This window comes from Chionomys nivalis, chromosome 8, assembly GCF_950005125.1.
Source record: "Chionomys nivalis chromosome 8, mChiNiv1.1, whole genome shotgun sequence".
Lineage (NCBI taxonomy): Eukaryota > Metazoa > Chordata > Mammalia > Rodentia > Cricetidae > Chionomys > Chionomys nivalis.
In genome coordinates, this window is record NC_080093.1 from 280,919 (window position 1) to 301,258 (window position 20,340).

The 20,340-nt window shown below is 43.3% G+C and overlaps 1 protein-coding gene across 4 annotated transcripts in view; it reads right to left on the bottom strand.

The window, feature by feature from the left end:
- Grk5 (G protein-coupled receptor kinase 5) overlaps window positions 1-20,340 on the bottom strand; it is a 270,216-nt gene that overhangs the window by 125,644 nt on the left and 124,232 nt on the right. For 3 of the 4 annotated variants that reach the window (XM_057777195.1, XM_057777194.1, XM_057777199.1), the window contains one exon: window positions 6,247-6,359. The exons of the other annotated variant lie outside the window; for it this stretch is intronic. In XM_057777195.1, coding sequence (XP_057633178.1) covers window positions 6,247-6,359 — 113 coding nt within the window. The remainder of the gene's footprint in view (window positions 1-6,246; window positions 6,360-20,340) is intronic. 4 annotated transcript variants of the gene reach the window in all.

Consider the following 20,340-nt stretch of genomic DNA (forward strand, 5'->3'; position numbering starts at 1 on the left):
ATTCCAAACATCAAGGAAGGTCCATTATCTAAGACTGCAGACACTAACTGATGGAAATCGTGGGGGGTAGCTCTAGCATTAGAAGCCCAAGTCCTTATCATTTCCTTAACATATGCAGAGTGCAAGCCAAAGGTAACAATTGCCTGCTTAATTTCTTTTAGATCATTCATTGCTATTGGCATCCATCTAGCTTCTCTGACTCCCTTTGAGCCTTTAGAAGTTGACGCTTTGTCAGAATGAATTACAGGGTATGTCGCTAAAACCCTGGGTAAGCCAGATCTAATAGCTGGTGGTGGCATTGTATCCTGTCCTTGTGCCTTCTTACTCTGTTCACCAGCTCCAATAATTTCTTCAATCATTTCAAGTCTTTTTATCATTGTCTCTCTTAAATCCTGAATCTCCTGAGCTACATGTGTTTCTAGTGATTTCACTGAGGTATCAATTTTTTGGTCCTCATTCTGCACCTGTGATTTCAAAGCTTTTGAATCCTGAATCTCCTGACCTGTATTAGTTTCTGGTAAAGATTGTATGGTTCTTAGGACCATATTTTTCCTAAATAATAGAATATTCAAAAGAATACTGAAACCTAGTAACCAGTAAATTAAGTTATCTCCATAGTCGTATAAACCTTGCATGAAAAAACCCATTGTTTTGGTAGTCAAAATAGTAAAATTCATGTTGGAAACGAAAACTGCCATATTACCTATTATCCAGCAGGTGGCGCTGTTCCCAAGTCGCGACGAAAACGGGGTCCTGTTTCAGTGTCCGCCTAGTATTTGTTAAAAACTGGGAAATGCAAGTTGCTCAACAAAGTAAATGTAATTAAATCAATTCCGTACACGGAACCATAAACCCAGAATCCAGGGGTAGAGAAGAGTAACCCGGAAGCCGTGTATGCCTCCACGTGACAGTGTCGTCCCAAGGGGTTGCAGCTTTCCGCAACCGGTAACCGCGTGCTCTGGTTCGCTCCGCTTAAGAGCTGCGCTTGCAAGGGAGATTTGAAAACGATTCAGAAAAGAGCAAACCACGTGGGCAGAGACTACGCGGGCCTGTGGAATTTAAATCCACGTAGCGAGGCAAACGATAGGCTGCGTGGGGACTTGAAGTCAATCTGAGGTGTCTAAAGGGAAAATATAAAGAACTGCAGCAAGAAAAGCCACTGCGTGATGATTTATGTTAAACTGCTGGCTCCACGCACAAGGCACAGGCCGCAAGGCACAGGCCGCGGCCGGCCGAACTGGCGGCCGGCAGCCGAGCGGGGGAAGGAGGGGTTCTAAAACCAAACGTTGGGCGCCAGATGAAGGCGCAAGTCATAAACAATCCCACACCAGTTTGGAATTGTGATTAATAGGGTGGTATTTATTTAAAAGGGAATAAACTTACAAATCACCGTCCCAGACAACAGCCCTCTACGCACGCAATTAGGAAGAAGTCTAGTCGCCGGAACCGGAGCAGGAAGTAAAGAGAGAGAGGAGGGAAGTGGCCGCTTTTTTTAAAGGGAAAGATACCACGCCCCAATGGGCTGGTATCTTGGTGGCTATTGGCTGGAGGAGCGGAAGGACCTCCCGCAACAGTTCTCAATACCCACTATATGACTGTTCACAACTGTCTGTAACTCCAGTCTCAGGGGATCCAACACTGTCCTCTGGTCTTCAAGAATATCAGGCATGTACATGGTATACAGATATCCATGCAGGCACAAATAAAACTTCTTGAGTAAGAAAGCCATTTTTGAGAAGGAGGAGGAAGAGGCAGAGGCAACGGCAACCTTTACTCATCACTCTCTGCTTCCAGACTATGGATGCCTCAAGTTCTTGACACCAAGACTTCCCCACCATGATGAACCAAAATAAATCCCTGCTTCCTTAAGCTGCTTTGGTCAGTTATTCTGTTGACTAACAGAGAAAACATTCTCAACAATTCTATCTCATCTCCAGTCCATCAGGGAACTCTGGAAATTCTGCCTTTAATACATGCCCCCCAAGCCTAATCCAACCACCTGTCACTACTGTTTTCACGCTGGCCCAAACACTGTGGCTTTCACCTGGGTTGCTATAAACTGGCTCTACTGGATTTACCTATCTATACCCACCTATATCATATCATACCACCTACTGCTTTGCTAAAAAATCCCCCTTTGTTTCCTGAGCTTCATGCAACATAAAAGCCAAAGTTCTTCAGAGGCATAAGGTCTTGCATGATCTATGCTTCTCCTACTCCCAGTGCTTCCTCTCTAATCATGGACACTGTTGCCAACAAGTCTTCTTACAGCAGGTTCCCTTTCTGAAATGCCCTTTCACTACCTACCAGCTCCAACTGCTTCTAATCTTCAGTCACATGTTACCTTTGCAAGATTACCCATGCTTACCACTCTTCTCAACACTACAACCAGGCCTCCTTTTCCTTACTCCCAATACTGTAATCTGTTCTGATAATTTTTTCCACCCCAATTACCACTTTCTAGGACTTAAAAATCACTGTCCTCCTGTGCTTATGGCACAGGGCACATCCTTTCCTGGCTAGAAGGTAACATTACAAGTTTAGACATTTTAGGCTATTCTATCAATTTGTCCCAAATGTCTAGAACTCTACCCAGCAAAGAGTATTTTTGTTATATGAATGAAACGCTAAAGATTAGTGAGGAGCTTGGTACTAGGGCTTCTCATCCTGCCTCAAGTGAAAGCTTTGTTGTAGGTCATGGTGTCTGAGTCCCTAAAGAAAGGCAAATGAGGCCAAAGTGAGGACTCTCCAAAACATAGTCCAGGTGACTGCAGCAGGTGGGTACACACACAGGTCCCTGGTTCATTCCTGACCAGTGGTCTTCAGGTTTGAGGGCCATAACTAAAGATCCTGGAAAAGAGGAGTCCCTCATACAGAGAGGTTAATGCCTGCCCACAGTTTCACAAGAGCTAGATCCAGAATCCTATCTCTGGATCCAGCAATTTCTGTTACTAACCATCTGCCAGTACAGTGTAATAACATGTGTACATAGGAAGCAAGGACTCGGAGAAGAGGGGAAATGAGGTGGGAAAGGTTCTAAGAGGGCCAGGAGAACAAGCAGACACCTGCCAGGGAAATGAGATCATGGAGTGGCGTCGCAAAAAGAGGGGATTCAGACAGTCAGGTCCAGGAAACTTAACTTAGTCTAGCAATTCAGAGCTCCAACAAGCACATAGTTGGGCAGAACCAGAAGTGGAAAAAACATCTGGTGAAGGCTGGGAATTAAAGGGAAAGCAAAGGTTTGCTGGTGGCTAATCTGGTAAGCCATCCTCAGAGCCTGGGTATTAGCTTGAAATCAATACCTCCCAACCCCAGATACACAATAAAGTCCCTGGAGATTTGAAAAACATTACCACCTGCTAGAAATGATGTTTTATCTGGTTACAACGAGCACCTCTAGTGTCATGTTGTGGTTCCCAAATGTCACTTTCCAGGCAAAGGAACCAGGCTTCTTGGTATAGTACAAGATGGATCCAGAATTTTATCACTGCAGACAGCAAGGGGGCTGTTGGTGAATCCTGGGTTCCACAAGTACACCAAGGGAGGTTCCCACTGGCCAACACTGAGTCCAGGAGGAAATAAGGATAAGAACTTCAGTGCACTGGGACACATACCACACAGTTAAAGCCACGAGTCTCATGCATTACCACTTACTGTTAGATAGCCGTAGAAGAAGCAAAGAAAGTGCTCCAGTTAGCATGAAGAAGAGTAAGATTAGAATGCTGCCATGTCGTAAACCTTCACCCCTCAACAGATTTAGGTGTTGAATATTGCTGTCTCATAAAGAAAGAAGAGCAGGTAACTTATACTCCCCGCTGGAAGGACTTAAGACTACTCTGAGCAATCGGGTACAAACATGAACACACAAATACACACATAAGAAATCTACAAGGAATACTAAGGGCCCAGTAAGTAAGCAGCTGCTGGAGTAATAGCTCTTCTACTCTAGAAGAACAACAGACCCATCACAGAAGGTGTTGATGGGGGAGCCTCGAGTCAAGAGAAAAACCAAATGGTATAAACCCAGGTCAGTTCTACAGATAGCAAAACACAAACTCATAAAGTGTACAAGAGAATCAGAAATTTATACACTTATATTTAATGATAATAAAGAAAATTTTAGTTATAATAACAGTATTGTGGTGGTTTTTTTCCTTCTTTCTCTCTTTCTCTTTTTCTCTTTCTTTTTGTTTTTTTTCGAGACAGGTTTTCTCTGTATAACGGCCCTAGCTGTCCTGGAACTAGCTCTGTAGACAAGGCTGGCGTCAAACTCACAGAGATCCTCCTGCCTCTGCCTCCTGAGTGCTGGGATTAAAGGCATGCACCATCACCACCTGGCTCTTTCTTTTTTTCTTGTATGTGCTGTTTTTATGCATTGCTGGGGATGGAACCCAGGTCTTTTTGTGTATACTAGGTCAGAGCTCTAACACTGAACCACATCCTAAACTGTTGTGGTTTGAATAAGAATGGCTACCATAGGCTCATATATTTGAATGCTTGGTCATTAGGGAATGGCACTACTTGGGGGAAGATTAGGAGATGTGGTCTTTGTTGGAAGAAGTGTGTCTCGTGTGTGTGTGTGTGTGTGTGTGTGTGTGTGTGTATGCGCGCATGCCTCTCTCTCAGGATATAGCTCTCGATTACATTACAGCACGTACCTGCACGCTGCCATGCTTCCCTTCCCACCATGATAATAATGGACTAAATATCTCTAACTGTAAGAAAGCCCACAGTTAAATGCTTTCTCTTACAAAAGTTGTCATGGTGTCTCTTCCCACAATAGAACACTAACTAAGACATAAACCCTAAGTCATTTTTTTTTGGTTTTATTTTGCTTTAAAGAGCCCTTACTCTTTAAAGATACATACTAAAAACTCCACAGATGAAACAATTTTGATAGTTGATAACTGTTATAAGCCACCGCTGAGGGGAGGGTGGAAGTCTGGGCCAATACTGTTGAAGTGTGGAGAGAGGCACATGAGGATGCATTACATTATACAGCTGACTTTTATTTTTTAGTAGACTGAACATTCCATAATAAGTTAAAAAAAAAAAAACAGGTTCTACTCTCAGAGATTCAAATTTATTAGTCTGGGTTTCAGCTTGGGCACTGGTAGTTTTTAAGGCTCCCATGTGTTTTTAATCTCCAGTCATGGTTGAGAACTAGCTTGATTATTCAAGTGAAAGATGCTAGGGTCTGTGTCAGGACCAGGACTGAGGCAGAAGCCACAGATGGTGAAAAGGGATCAAGAGGTCAAGGAGCTGAGCACATGGTCCCTGAATATGGGCAAAGAATGAGGAAGACGGATGAATTAAGGCCACTGCAAAGACTTCAGCTTCCAGTAACTGGGGAGCAAGGTACATTCTTGGGGCTGAGAGTTTGGAGGATCTGGGAGAAGTGATTGCATGTGTTGGGTATGTTGACTTGGTAGAGGTGGTGGAACTTCAATGGAGATGTCTACCCTAGTAGCTTTGCTTATAGGTCTAGAGACAATAGGGAAACTCTGAAGAGACATAAAAACTTGAGCCCTGTGGGGAAGCAGCCTAAACAGAGATAGAAGCCATATGAGTCTCTAAGAAACAATAGTATCTCAGTTCTGTCCTTGACAGGAAATCCAAGCTAGCCCCACTCCCTTCACAGGGGTTCCCTATTGCTCTCCCCTGACCACCTAAAATCCCTAATCTCCATCCCCAGATAAAAATCCAAAGGGTAGTTGTCTAGGCGATGAACTTAGGGGTTTTGACCATCCTGATCAAAGGCGAATGAACTCCTGAGAATTTTCATAATCTCCTTTAAAGCGTATGCTTTTGTTAAACAAATGAGACACAACACAGCTGAAGGAAGTCCTGGAAGCATCAGGCACAGCCACCTGATAGAGATAGTGAGGGCTGGCTGGAAACAGCCAATGGGCACTCACTGAACAAGAGTTTACTGATGGTGCCTTTGTGTTCAGGAAGCTCTGCTGAATGGGGTGAACAAGAAACTCAAAAGCCAAAAGTTTGCATTTCCTGGAGAAATAGACAGTAAACTGGTAGACAAAGATACTAGCTGTGTATTTTACATGAAGCATCTCAGCTGGAGGAAGGGCAACAGTATCCAAGAGCTACCTCAACATTAAGAACCTTCTCATGCAACAAGAGTTTAAATACTTCTGGTTTCAAAACCATCAGGTTTATCTTTATTTCCTTCTGACAAAACCAACTTCTGATCACTGAAAATCCAAGGGCCACGTGGCAGGGACTTACCACTAAGTCCAGAAACTGAATGTAGCACTCCAGTCCAGGCCTGGTTTCACAGAACTGTCGAAAAAGCAGTCTCCCAATTGGTTGCTTGTCACATAGACTGCAGTAATCTCTGTCTGGAGACAAGAAAAGTGTGGTGAGACCGGGAGCACTAGGCAGGGCAATCTGTTACTCCATAATTGTGTCAAGAACTCTGAATAGATGAGGCCAGATAATGGTGGATGTAAGCCATTATCTCATAGGATCTAGACAGAGGGACAGCAATCTAAAACAGAGAATGGTGTCAGGCCAACCTAGCTGTTTTTCAGTATTAAGAATTCTATACAGAGACATGAGTGGTTGTGGCAATTATGGCTCTTCTCTGGCCAAACAACAAGAAAAAAAAAGCCTGATTCTGGCGACTGGGTGAAAGTGTCAGGCTCATGACCTATACCAACACAGCTAGTACTCCCTCTTGCTCAGGAAGTCAGTGCCTACAACAGTGTCCGGGACCTTGCGTGGAAAGCGGCTGTGAGAATGGGGCTGAACCAGGAGGGCGGAACTGAAAAAATGACAAACAGCAGAGTTGTTCCCTGGTAATGTCCAGATCTCTGGATCAAACCATGCCTGCAGCCCACAGCAAATCTGAAAAAACTGATTTCTTAGGGCAGTTTGAAAAAAATATCCTAAGCCGGGCGGTGGTGGCGCACGCCTTTAATCCCAGCACTCGGGAGGCAGAGGCAGGCGGATCTCTGTGAGTTCGAGACCAGCCTGGTCTACAAGAGCTAGTTCCAGGACAGGCTCCAAAACCACAGAGAAACCCTGTCTCGAAAAACCAAAAAAAAAAAAAAAAAAAAAAAAAGAAAAAAAATATCCTAAATTACTTATAATTCAAAGCATCCTAGTATATACAATTTTGCACTGGGTTTTTTGCTTTTTTTTTTCTTCTTCCATTTTTACCCAATTGGAGAAAAGCCCACACTTTGTGCTTCAATTAAAAACTGCATTTCCCATATGAACAGGCATAGAAACAGGAAGTGACAAGCCTTCAGCCACTCAGCCACAAAGAGGGTCCTTAAGAAGAAACAAGGTGAATCACCCAACCCCAGCCAGGAGCTGGAGCGCTAGCACTGGATGTTTTATTACTTCAATGGCTCACCCCATCCTCTCTTTGACCCTCTTTGTTTTTCCTCCTATGAAAAACAAAGCACATTTTGGGGCTAGAACTAGGATTCTTTCCCAGAAATAACACTTAAGATTCTTTGAGCTTTCCCTGGGCAGAGGATGCTTGAGGAAATGACCACTGAGCCATGCTCTCCCAGACGCTCCAACCTTCCAATCTGCAGCTGTCCCTCAAACTAAAAAAGCTTGGAAGCAACTTGGTGGAAAGGAAGGGCTGAGTCCTAGGCAGTGATGGAGCAAAGACAACCATTCACTAGCAAGGGAACCTATTATTAGCCCAGATGTAGTCTTCTTATTCTACACCATCTTCTCTTCTAGGGAACATTCTCTCCCCAAGTCCGAAAAAATCCCCACCAAACCTTCTGGTTTGGGGAGGCTGGTGCTTCTGAAAATGGTTTGTGACTCAACCCTAGCAAATCAGAGTCACCTGTCTTTCAGCTATAATGACAGGTTCAAGAACAAGCAAATGAACCCAGGAGGTGGTAGCACACACCTTTAATCCCAGCACTCAGGAGGCGGAGACAGGCTAATCTGTGAGTTTGAGATCAGTCTGGTCTACAGAGCAAGTTCTAGGATAGCCAGGGCTACACATAGAGAAACGCTGTCTCGAGAGAAAAAGAGAAAGGAAGGGAGGGAGGAAGGGAGGGAGGAAGGAAGAGAGAGTGCAAATGACACAGCCCAATCCAATCAGAACCTTCATTCTCCCCACAATGATAATGATAAGGTCAAGCATGAGCACTTGACTCAGTAATAGCCAAATTGGAGGTCTATTTACTGGCTACAGCCATAGGTTCAGAAAGTGGCCCATGCCCTGGACCTAGCCACTAAGGTTAGGGCATATGTCCTTAGCCCTGGAGCTGCTTCTAGAACTTCCTGGAAAGAGGCTTGCTTATCTCTAGAGTGCTGAGGACTTAAGACTGATGATATGTTTTTTTTAATTCCATGACACTAAAGCCCTGCCTGAGGCCTGGGCATTCGTATCTGACAGTAACTACGAAGAGTAGACATATATCCATCAAACTCTCTTCAAAGGCTTCTTGCTTCTCTGCACTAGAAAGTTCTTTTAATTTAAAGGTCACTTCTTTAATTCAAGGCAGAGTATGTGACCACTACAAGATGTCACAGAGCAGACTTGAAGAGATGGCCTAAAGAAAGTGGAAGGAGCTCAGGGATAGGAGCAAGGAACAAAGGAACAAGCATCATCAAGTCTTGTTGTGTAGGAGGATGAATTTACCTGGTGATAACTGTAGCTGTCTCAATATCTATGTTCAAACACAGCACACCAAGCCTCTTCCCTCTCCATCTTCCCAGGCCAGCCTGACATTTGCCAAGACATCAACCAACAGAGGGTGCAACAAGACCAAAGGCCCTGTTCTCAGAACTTTCCCCTAGCAATACCTGACCCAGGCCTCTCATGATCTAAGGACACTATAGACGGAAGGTACTGGCAGGAGCAGTCTCACATGTCACTCCAAGTAATCACGGGCCTGAATTTCTAGGCCTCAGTTTCTTTGTCTACTAAATAAAGGCATCAGAATGACCAGGTACTGAGAGTCCCTTCACAGACTGGAGCCCTACTTGATTGCCAGTTTCATAAATGATTAGAAGTCTCAAGAAGAACTCCAAGGCCAACATTGAAGCTCAATTTTACCCAGTCCAAAGCTCTGCTTTTCTCCACCTCTGGTGGTAATTACTAGTCTAGTGTCTGTCTCCCTCCCTAAATCTAAGGTAAAAGTTGGTAAACTTTTGTAAAGACCAAGAGTAAATATTTTAGCTTTTGAAGTCTATATTGTTTGGGTCATAGTTGTTCAATAATGGAGTTGCAATGAAAGTCCCCTTGGCACTATATGAATTATCTATGGGTATGACTATGTCTAATAAAACTTTATTTACAAAATAGGTAGAAGGCCACAATTTGATCACGTTAATCCCCATTTCAAGCCCTTGGGCCTCCAGCCCCTTTACAATGTAAAGTGATACAGAACTGATTACTCTGACATAGCTGCTTCCTTCCTAAATCCAGGGAATGTCTACTGTCTTGAAAAACCTAAGGAGGAGCTAATAAGTACTGAAAACATCCTTGAAACCTGAGCATATGACTAATAGTAAGGAAAGCAGGTATGAAGTCAGGAAAGCCAAGTCTATTCCAGGTGGAACCAAGACCCTCCAGAGTCTGGTAACCCCTAGAAAGAAAATACATCAATACAAACACAGGAAAAACCATGAGATGCCACAATACTGCAATCAAATACAACTTAACACTCACACTGCACAGATAGACATCAGTACCAAACACAATATGGATGAACCCAAGGGTCACTGTGTGTGTCCAAGATATGGAAAGCAAAAGAAACACATGCACGGCTGATCCTATAAGTCTAAAACTCAAAAAAGACAAATCCACAGTGACCAAAATCAGAACAATGATGAGAAAGCAGGAAGTTCATGACAGAGGTCCATGAGAATGATCTGGGTATGGAAAAAATGTTCCATGTCATGACTAAAGTGATTGCATGGCTGTACATGTTTATAAAAAGTCATTTAGTTATACACTTGAAATTGGTGACTTGCAGGTAAGCAGTAACATTTCAATAAAGATAACTAAAGGAAAGAAAAAGAAATTAGTCACACAACCTGAGTTCTCTGAGCTTGTTTCTTCAGCCACAAAATGAGAAAATCCTAACTGTGGCCTCACTTGAGGGCAGTGTTACTCCAAGCAAGGATATGCCTGCATCCTCCAGGAACTAGAGATCCCCAGGCTCATTCAGACTGACAGGAATTCCCAAGATGGAGCCCATCTGTGTTTGAACATGCTGCTCCAGTGTGGAATAATTCTTCCCTCCTAAAGGGAGAAATACTCCTAAATTTCTAGCCCAACATGTATGGAGACGCATGTATATAAATTTACACCACTCACAACTTCCCGTGTAAGCCTTTTAACACCTGACTGCCTAGTATTCATAGAATATGAGGTGTCTCATGAGCAAGCACCAGGATCCACACTATGTGAATTGGTTGTGAGGGTCTAAGTATGTCTGTAGTTACCAGACAGCAGAATTACTACTACCAAGCTGGTCTCAAACTCAGAGATCCACATGCCTCTACCTCCTGAGTCCTGGGATTAAAGGTGTGCACCATCATAATAGGGCTTCTTTTTCTGAAATCTTAAAGGCTTAGCAGGAGACACACTTAGTGCTTCTGGTGCCTCCCTAATTTTTTTAAAGGGGAACATTTCTGACAAAGAATGAAGCTGCATTTAGTTGAGCAGTGTCCCAGATAACACACAAGTTCTAGATTCAGTCATACGCAAAGTCATGTGTTCTACTGCTGGACTTTTTAGTTAGATAAACCAACGGATTCCCCTTTACCTTTAAGCTAATTTATGTTAGCTTTTACTTTATTACAACAAAAATGGGCTGACTAATAAGCCTTTCAGCCCTGAACAGTATGTATTTAGATGACTCAAAATAAAAGCCTATGTACAAAATCTTTGCATGTTGAGTGATCTGTTACTGCAAGCTCCTGTACCACTCACAAGTAAGTACTGCTTCCTCCTCTATCACAAAGCTGGATCTTCAGAGATTCCAGAAACTATATATCCACTGCTGATCAGTTCAAAAGATCAGAAATATCTAAGCTCCAAATCCTTATATTCCGGAGGCAAACAGGGCTGCTTCCCGAGGTGAAAACTCCTACGGAGTGAGTGATATATTGGGATCTGAGTGCTGCCTCTATTCTTTGGCTCACTGGTCCTCGGTCAGGTGTGGATATCTATGTCATGGCTATCTTTCACAGCAGGAGGTTATGATAACAGTGTATAGAGACCACAATGGCTGAGGCAGCTCCTCTAAAACAGGATTACCCAACTACCTACAGAAATAATGCTGACAGACATTAAGTGGCCCTGGGTAACTAGGTTGTCTTGGCTAAGTCCCTTTCTTGAGGCTCAGCTGCCCCATAGAACACTCAATCAGAGTTAACCTGCAGCCACCAGGGCTACCAGCAACACATAGGAGCATCCCACCTAGTCCCAGCACATGGTCTGTCCTGTTCCAGGAAGATAGATGATAGAAATTATAGCGTTTACTGCTTTGAAGGCTCAGAAAGGTAAGTAAATGGAACCAATGAAAAGAGGCTTGACTTCCTGGTGACATGAAAGCAGGCTCTCAGACCGAGTTACCTCTCTGTCCTTGAGCCACTGGGTCCAAATTCTGGGAGGGCTTGGCTCTATTACCAGCTTTGCTTGCACTGAAACCCTCTCTCTGAAAGAAGCTACATTCTCAATAGCTCATGCCTGAGGTCAAAACTTACAACCCAGATAATTCCTTTAAGACTGAGAAAAAGGAATAATATTGATAGTGAAGATAAATAAATGTTGTCATTGTTTTCATTCTTTTCCAGTTACATGAAATGGGAACATACTTTCTTAATTAAGACTCTGTGGTATGTGGGCACTTAGAGGGCAACCAAATCTCCCAGCAGAAAGCAAGAATACGGGCATAGAGGACAGCAGGGCTCCCCTCTGATGGCCACAAGACCTGAGTGCAACCCAGTGGCTACCCAACACCCTCCTTGGCTCTGGGAGAGTTGTTGGCAACCCTTCTGGATCAAGCAAGGAACACCCATGGGTGGCGGCGTGGGGAGGAGTGACCATGACTGAAACCTGCTAATAACTGTTTTCATTGTTGCCCCAGGCACTCCTTGAACTCGAGCCAAGGAAAATGTACGTTCCATTTCAGGAATAAGAGCAAGAATGAAATGTGGCTTCCTGAGGAAATGGAAATGCTAACACCGGAGCCCTCTGAAATGAAACCACATGTTATGGTAAACGAAGGGGGAGGGGCTCTAAAATGGATTCCTGCAGCCATTCTCCTCCAGTTAGATACCCAAGTCAATGTACGTCATTTGATTTTGTTTCCCTAACACATCAGGTTATTGGCAAGGAGATAAGTTCCTCATAGTTCCTACAGTGGGAAACTCATGTGGAGAATGGATTAAAGTTAACAAGTCTCCATTCTGCCGTATGACAGGTATAATACAATAAACAGAAAAGGTGATTTGAAATCAGCTTTCTCTCAGAAATTCTTGCTAAAACTGGAAAAAGCGGTCTGGCTTTTTCTCTGAGGAAAAATAGTCTATGATGTTGGAGAGGCATGATAACTTCCTACAAAAGGGCAGTTCCTCGCAGTCTGCTCCTTGAAAGGAGCATGAAAAGGGAAACATTTGGTAATTAGTGAGCAACAACTGAGCAGGTTCTGATTACTTCAAAAACGATGTTTTATATAAATAAAAATGACACATTACACAAACACACTCTCACCGAAACTCATCTTCCTGTGACTCTCATTCCAGCCTCTAGTTTTACTAATGCCTGTGCTTGGCACATATCTCCAAAATACCATAAATATAAAGCCCAAGTTTTACAGGGTTGGTGGCACTTGGACAAGCCATGTGTCAAGATCAACAGCTTTTGGAGCAGGTGCGAACAGGCAGAGGGAAGGAAGAATGCCTGCCTATACAAGTACATCAGGAAGGTACCTGGAAATCCAGGAAGGGACTAGAGCTGATACTGACAAGAGTGTGGAGATACAGCGTTCACACTGGGGCCTCTTTAAAATACCATAAACCCAGAGCCAGGCAGCGACCGCCTCCTCATTCTTAGAGTATAGAAAAGCAGAGAATATAGATATTTCATCACAGTGGGAATGGGATAATGAGCTGGTAAATTAAGAGGTAGGGCGAGAGAAATGGGAGGAACAGCTCGGGATGATGGGCCCAGAATTCTAAGAAGAGCTCGATACAGAATCAAGTTCCAAATCTGATTCTCTTTCTTGCCAGTTTGTAAAGGAGAGGTTGTAAGCACTGGATTTGAACTGCTTTCCTCTACCGCAAAGTTTCTCAGTGACTGAAAGCCTCATTTCTGCAAACTACTCAGAGGACATGACACCTGGTGCATCAGTGCTGGCTCTTTGGAATGCTGGGTGCAAGTAGGACACACACAAATGCATGACCTGTGCTTGCTTCTACTTTTATAAATGTTAAAATTGTCACAGATGGAAGTTAACAACACTTCTAAAGTTCCAGCTGAAAAATCAGTGAAGAGCCTGCAAAGCAAAGATCTGTGACTGTCAGTTGTCCAAGTTTGCTCAAGAGGCGGGAAACTTGTAGTGCTCAGAACTATTTTACTTTGCAAGCCTGAAGCAGAACCTCCCAGCAATTTGGGACCAGGGCTGCCACAGAGCAACCAAGGACAGGGTGGCTTAGGGTGACTGCTGTTCTCTACCCTGGGGCCCTGCTGCAACCATCCTAGGGATACCATCATCCAGGTACAGGGGCATTCTTTCTATTGTTTTTGTTTGTTTACTTGTTTGTTTTCTCTTCTTGAAACGAAATTTCTATTCAGACCTATATAGTTTTAGACTGCAATGCCCAGGCCACACCCAGGCAGACAATATCAGCACTGGGACAGAATAAATGTTTTGTGAAAGTTTACCAACAGTATATTCCTATAAGACCTGGCTCAATACTGTGCACCTCAACAGTACACGGCCCAAACAGCAGCACAGGTGTATACGTAAAATGAATGAGCAAACTAATGAAGGAAGCAATCCTACTTCCAAATCTCAGGCCATTTCCTCTGCACCCCTCCATGGTCAATCTGCTGGAAATAAGGTTCATTCCAGATGGTTAATTGTCACTAATATGCCTCCTATTCAACAGCAATGAAAGAGGTCCAGGTGGCTTGCTGGACTCTAGGTACCAGTCAGAGCTACTGGGACTCAGATAACCTTAGTCTGTGCATTGAGGGCAGGCACCAATGGATGCCCAGGACTCTCAACTCAATGCAAAAAAAAAAAAATGGCACAGAGCCCCCAGGATCAAGGAGAAGTGGACCTGAGACCAGCTGGCTTGACGCTTTTTGAAGAGCACAGAGCTGGACCAGGAAACTGTACTTTGCCTCTGGTCCAACCTCTGACTTTATATGACCCTGAGTCCATCATCCATGAACTTTACTGTTTTGATAGTGCCACAGGGGAGGTTGTCTTGTTGGTGATGTGACATCAGAACCCCTGAGATCTTTAAGCTCATTCTGTTGCCCTCCTCCTACGTCTGTAAACATGAGCTTCAAGGTAATATTTTCTGATGACCTTGGGTGCTGAGGAGCCTCAGCTTTCTAAGCCCTGGAACAGATGGCTGTGGAGCCAAGGGTGGTTACTGCACTTCTTGGAGCATAATGTTTTTCTAAGCACTTCTGTTGCTCTAATATGACAACACCCTTTTGGCTACGCAAGCCTACTGGGGAAGAGTTTAGGCCAGGTGGGGCTCTGATTCTTCCAAAGTTGGGTCCACTTTGCCTTTCCAGGGCCCAGACTGGCTTCACCAGGAGAAATGAGCTAATAACACAAACTACAGGAAGGCCAGGCCAGAAAGTGGTGGAGGGCAGCCAACTAAATATCAGCCTCCACAAGCTAACTGAACTATCCTCCACACCCCTGACCAGGTGTCCCTACTTCTTCCTGGGCCACTGGCCAGCATATAGTAAGGCTAACAGCTACACAGCCAAAAGCTTGAGAAGTGAATGCCTGGGAAGGTGGAAGCAATGATGGTTTACCAAATGACCTGATGTCTCTGGGTTGGCAATTTCTCAGTCCTAAACATGATTTTCCTCAACATGATTCCCAACTGAACTCAGACAGTCTTAGCCTGTGCATTCAGGGCAGTCATTTCACCAATGGGATTCTTTCTCAACCTGGTGCAAAGAAATGAGACTTAGCATGAAATTCAGTCTGCCCCTCAGCCCTCATTCTTGGAATGTCAAACAGCACCTTCATGTACTGTCTAGACGAGCTAAGAGAATGATTGGGATGATCCTCTCCAGTCTTGCTATGGAAAACTGAACCTGACATCACCTCCTTGAATCTTCAGTTCTACAGAATGAACCACACAGGGTTGTGTAACTTACATTTTGCCTGATGCCTTTGGCTACTGTCCCAAGAAGCAGCCTCGCTCATCAGCCAAGCTAAAAGCCCTCTCTGTCTTACTATCTTCTCCCTGTAGTGCCTGGAACAGTCTACATTCTTATGAGATGACCAATATACGATTGATTAAAGAGCGGTAGCAGCCCAAAGAACAGTTATTCACCAGGATCCTGTTTATACTTCTTTTGTCCAAACAAATCTGGTATTCCTTTAAAGGGGGAGTCTTCAAGTCCCCAGTGTCCCAAAGTCAATGTTTGGTTTTAATGGGGTATTGGAATTGCATTTCCCAGCACATTCCTGTGCTGGGACCTACACGGAGGAGAGTCTTTAAGACAGAAATATAAACAGGATTGGCCTACCTCAGAGCCAGCAGGGGAACTAGGCTACCTCGCTTCTCACACAACCAAACACCTAGCACAGCCAGACATGGAGCTATGAGCAACAGCATTTGCTGAGCCAGTAAATGAACAGATTAAGGTCTAATAATACAGGGCCAGACAATCGTGTGGCTGAGGAAGAAGACTGCTAGGAGTTCAAGGCCAGCCTGGATTACATAGTGAGTTTCGGGTCAGCTAGGGTACAGTATGAAGTCCTGCATTTAAAAAAAAAGAAAGATGGAGGAGAAGGAGGAGGAGAAGTGAGGAGGAAGTTCTAGCTGAATTGATGCTTATCTAACACGTGTGAGGCCCTGGATTCAATCCATAGTACCACACGACACCGGCATGATGGTACACACCTGTAATTCCAGCACTTGAGAAGTAGAAATAGGAAATCAAAGCTCAGGATCACCTTCTGCTACACACCTAGTACGTTTGAGTCCAGCCTAGGTGAAATGAAACCCAATGCAAACGTAGCTATTAAATGGCTGCATGCTAATACATGTAATTCCAAATTTCTCCCTATGCTGGGCCAGGGTTAGGGTTCAGACTTATAGGAAAAACAGTCCCTCCTATATGAGCATCGGGTGAATAAAGGCAAATCCTTTATTAAAACTTCAAGATCCCCAAGCAATCAGGATGTCTCAGAGTGTAAAGATACTTGCCACCAACTCTGACAGCCTGAATCTGATCCCCAGGATCCATGCAGTAGGAGAAAACTGACTGCTGCGAGTGGCCCTCTGATCTTAAACTTGTACAGTGGCATATGCAAACCCCAAACCATAAATAAAATGTAATTTTAAAACTTGAAAAAAATACAAGGGACTGGAAAGATGGCTCAGCAGTTACAAGCACTAACTGCTCTTGCAAAGGATCCAGGTTTGGCTCCCATCACACACGGAGGTTTACAACTACTCCAGTTCCGGGGGATACAGCTCCCTCTTCTAGCCTTTGCAGGGAGCAGACATACACACAGTGTGCTTACATGCACACAGGCAAAAATCCCATACTCATAAAATAAAAATAAATAAATCTTTATTTTAAAAAATAAGATTTTTTTTTTGTGTGTGTGTGTGTGTGTGTACTGGAAATCAAACCTGTGTCCTCTGGAAGAGCAGCCAGAGCTCTTAACAACTGAGCCATTTCTCTGGTCCCCCAAATAAATAAATCTTTCTTTAAAATTCCAAGATCTTCACTCAAGGACTCCCACCCACCTGGCACAAAGACCCCATTGGAGGCTATTCTAGCCTCCTCCCTGGGACGTGACACTTTGAACACCACAAGGTAGATCTACTCTGTCAGTCTAGACACCAGTAATGGATGCCACATAGGTGTCTCATATAAATCTTCAAGGGCCTTCTCTGCAAGGAGCCAAATAGACACTTTAATTATCAGAGGCAAAGAAAGTAAAATGCCTCATGCATTTTCAATTTTATCTCAGTAAAAGAGCACAATTTGTCAGCATGCAGTACCACTTCTTGCGAAACACCACTTATTTTAGACTAAAGCTTTCTAAGCTATACAAACACTGAATAGACGCAGGCAGAACCCCACACATGCTTCTCCTTGCCTCTTTCTGTTGGAAGAGTCCCACGTATCTCATGATTGTCTAGACCCCATAAGTTTCCTCACAGCTGATACTGCTCCCTAGTTCTGCTCCTTTCTTCCTCTTGACAGCCTTGAAAAGGATATTTACCTGATGGAAAACCTAAAAACAATCCTCCAGGGTGACATAACATGGACGATAACTGGGGGAAAAAAGTAATTGGGTTGATCAAAAATACAATTTGGCCAGACATGGTAGCACATGCCATTAATCCCAGTACTTGGAAGGCAGAGATAGGCATATCTCTGTAAGTTTGAGGTCAGCCTGGTTTACAGAGCTAATTCCAGGACAACCAAGGCTACACAAAGAAACCCTGTCTCAACAAAGAGGTGTCCCAATAGACACAACCACTAATCTCAAATATTTTACATTGGCATGAATTTTTTTATATTGACACAAAATTTAAGGTTATTTTTGTTACACTGTATATATGTTTTTAATTCTTGTTTAAGGTATTATACCTTGAAACTCATTTTAAAAGATCTGTAAAGTTTTAGTATTTTAAAACTATTAGGATAATAAATACAGGTTAATAATCATCTATAACTATCAAACTTATAGTCATGTTAGGTATATTTTCAAGGTCATACAGAGATATATTTTAGATAGGTAGGTAATCTACAAACACTTCAAAGACCTATAGAATATGGTATTTAAAATGTTTTAATAACATAAGGCTATTCATGACAGTGAGACACATCTGCTCCTGGCCACACCAATTTATTAATTAAAAAAAAAAAGATAATAGGCAGTGAAGAATCTCCATATGGAGTTTTCTTTCTTTATGGCAAAGGCTAGGCATTTGGGCAAGAAATTATCCTTGCCTCAACTGCTGACAATATGCTGTATGTGACTGTCAAACTTAGCCAAGATAAGGTAGGACAGTCCTTCAAAAATTCCTGTTTCACAGAAAAGTCTGTTGGATAGTCTAAGCCTGTAGGCCAAAGATGGATGCTCCAACATTGCAAAAGAAATTTAGGTGACTGTCCAGGCAGTCAGTTGTTTCTATTATTTCTTTTAGTTGTGGAAGTGGTTTGCACTGTACTTCCTGTTTACTCAGGTAATAATATATCCCCTCTGGGGTCTTTGACTGAGTTGAAGACTAAGCAGTTACAGCTGCAGTTTTACTTAGCTATGATACAAAGTAAACTAGGTACAACACTTTATGCCAAATACAAATGGATTGGACATTGTAATTCTCACCTGATAATTGCTCTTATTGTTTACAGTTTTACTTTGCTAGAGTTAAAACCTTTCCTTCTAGCTGGGTGGTGGTGGCACACACCTTTAATCCCAGCACTCAGGAGGCAGAGGCAGGTGCATCTTTGTGAGGTCAAGGCCGGCCTGGTCTACGAGACCAAGTTCCAGGACAGGCTCAAAAGCTACAGAGAAACTCAGTCTCAAAAAAGAAAAAAAATAAATGAAAAAAAAAAATACACTTTTTTGTCTTATTTAGACAAAAATGTGAAATGTTGAGGAATAATCTTCTTTTATAATGTGAATATGTGTCACTATGATTGATTTAATAAAAAGCTGAATGGCCAATAGCTAGGCAGGGTTTTGGGGGCAGAGAGAATGCTGGGAAGAAGAAGGGTGGAGTCACAAGGAGTCAGAGACAGAGGAAGCAGGAAAGCAGTACAGAGTAAAGGTAATGAAATCGCGAGGCAGAAAGTAAATTAATAGAAATGGGTTAATTTAAGTTACAAGAGTTAGTTAGAAACAAGTCTAAGATCTCCTTAGTAAATTAGCAGCATGGGAGGGAATGGGGAGAGTGGTAGGTGAGTGGAGAGGGGAAAAGGTGGAAAGGAGAGGAGAACATGAGGGATCCAGAAGATTGAATTGGGTAAAGGACAGAGAGGGAGAGCAAGGAAAGAGATATCTTGAAAGAGAGAACCATTGTGGGGTTAGTGAGAAACCAGGCACTAGAAAAACTCCCAGGAAACCACAAAGAAGAATCTATGCAATAGTAGAGAGTGTACCTAAATGGTTCCTCCCCTGTAATCAGACTGATGACTACATTAATTGACATCATAGAACCTTCACCCAGTAACTGATGGATGCAAATGCAGAGATCCACAGCTAAGCACTGATCCAAACTCCTAGAGTCCAGAAATTACAAGCAAAGGGGTCAAGACCATGGTGGAAATCCCCACAGAAACAGCTGATTCAAGCTAGTAGGCACTCACTAACCCTGGAATGACAGCTGAGGAACCAGTATAAGACCAAACTAGGCCCTCTGAATGAGGGTGACAGTTGTGTGGCATGGGCAGTTGATGGGACCACTAGCAATGGAACTAGAATTTATCCCTAGGGCATGAACTGGCTCTTTGGAGACCATTCCCTAAGGAGGGATACCTTACTCGGCTAAGATAAAGAAACAAGAGCTTTGGTCCTGCCTCAAGTGATGTGACAGACTTTGTTGATTCCCCCATGGAAGGCCTCACCCTCTCTGAGGAGTGGATGGGGACTGGGGTGGGGTAGGGTGGAAAGAAAGTGGGAAGAGTGGGAGGACGAGAGGGAGAGGAAACTGGGTTTGGTATACAGAATAAGATTGTTTTAAAAATTTAAAAAAAAGAAAAGAAACATGTCTAAGATATTGGTCAAGCTTTCATAATTAATAAGAAGTCTCCATGTGGCTATTTGGGAGCTGGCAGGTGAGACAGAAAAAGTCTGACTACAGAAGTTATGTGGGATTCCCCTCTGTATGCTGTGAATACCACTGATTAATAAACTGCCTTGAGCCCATGATAGGGTAGAGTAGAGCTAGGCAAGGAAAACTAAACTGAATGCTGGAAGAAAGGAAGTGGACTCAGAGAAGCCATACAGCCACCACCAGAGACAGACATGTCAGAACCTTGCTGGTAGGACACGAACCTCATAGTAAAATATAAAATAATGGAAATGGGTTAAATTAAGATGTAAGAGTTAGCCAATAAGAAGTTAGAGCTAGTGGGCCAAGCAGTGATTTAATTAA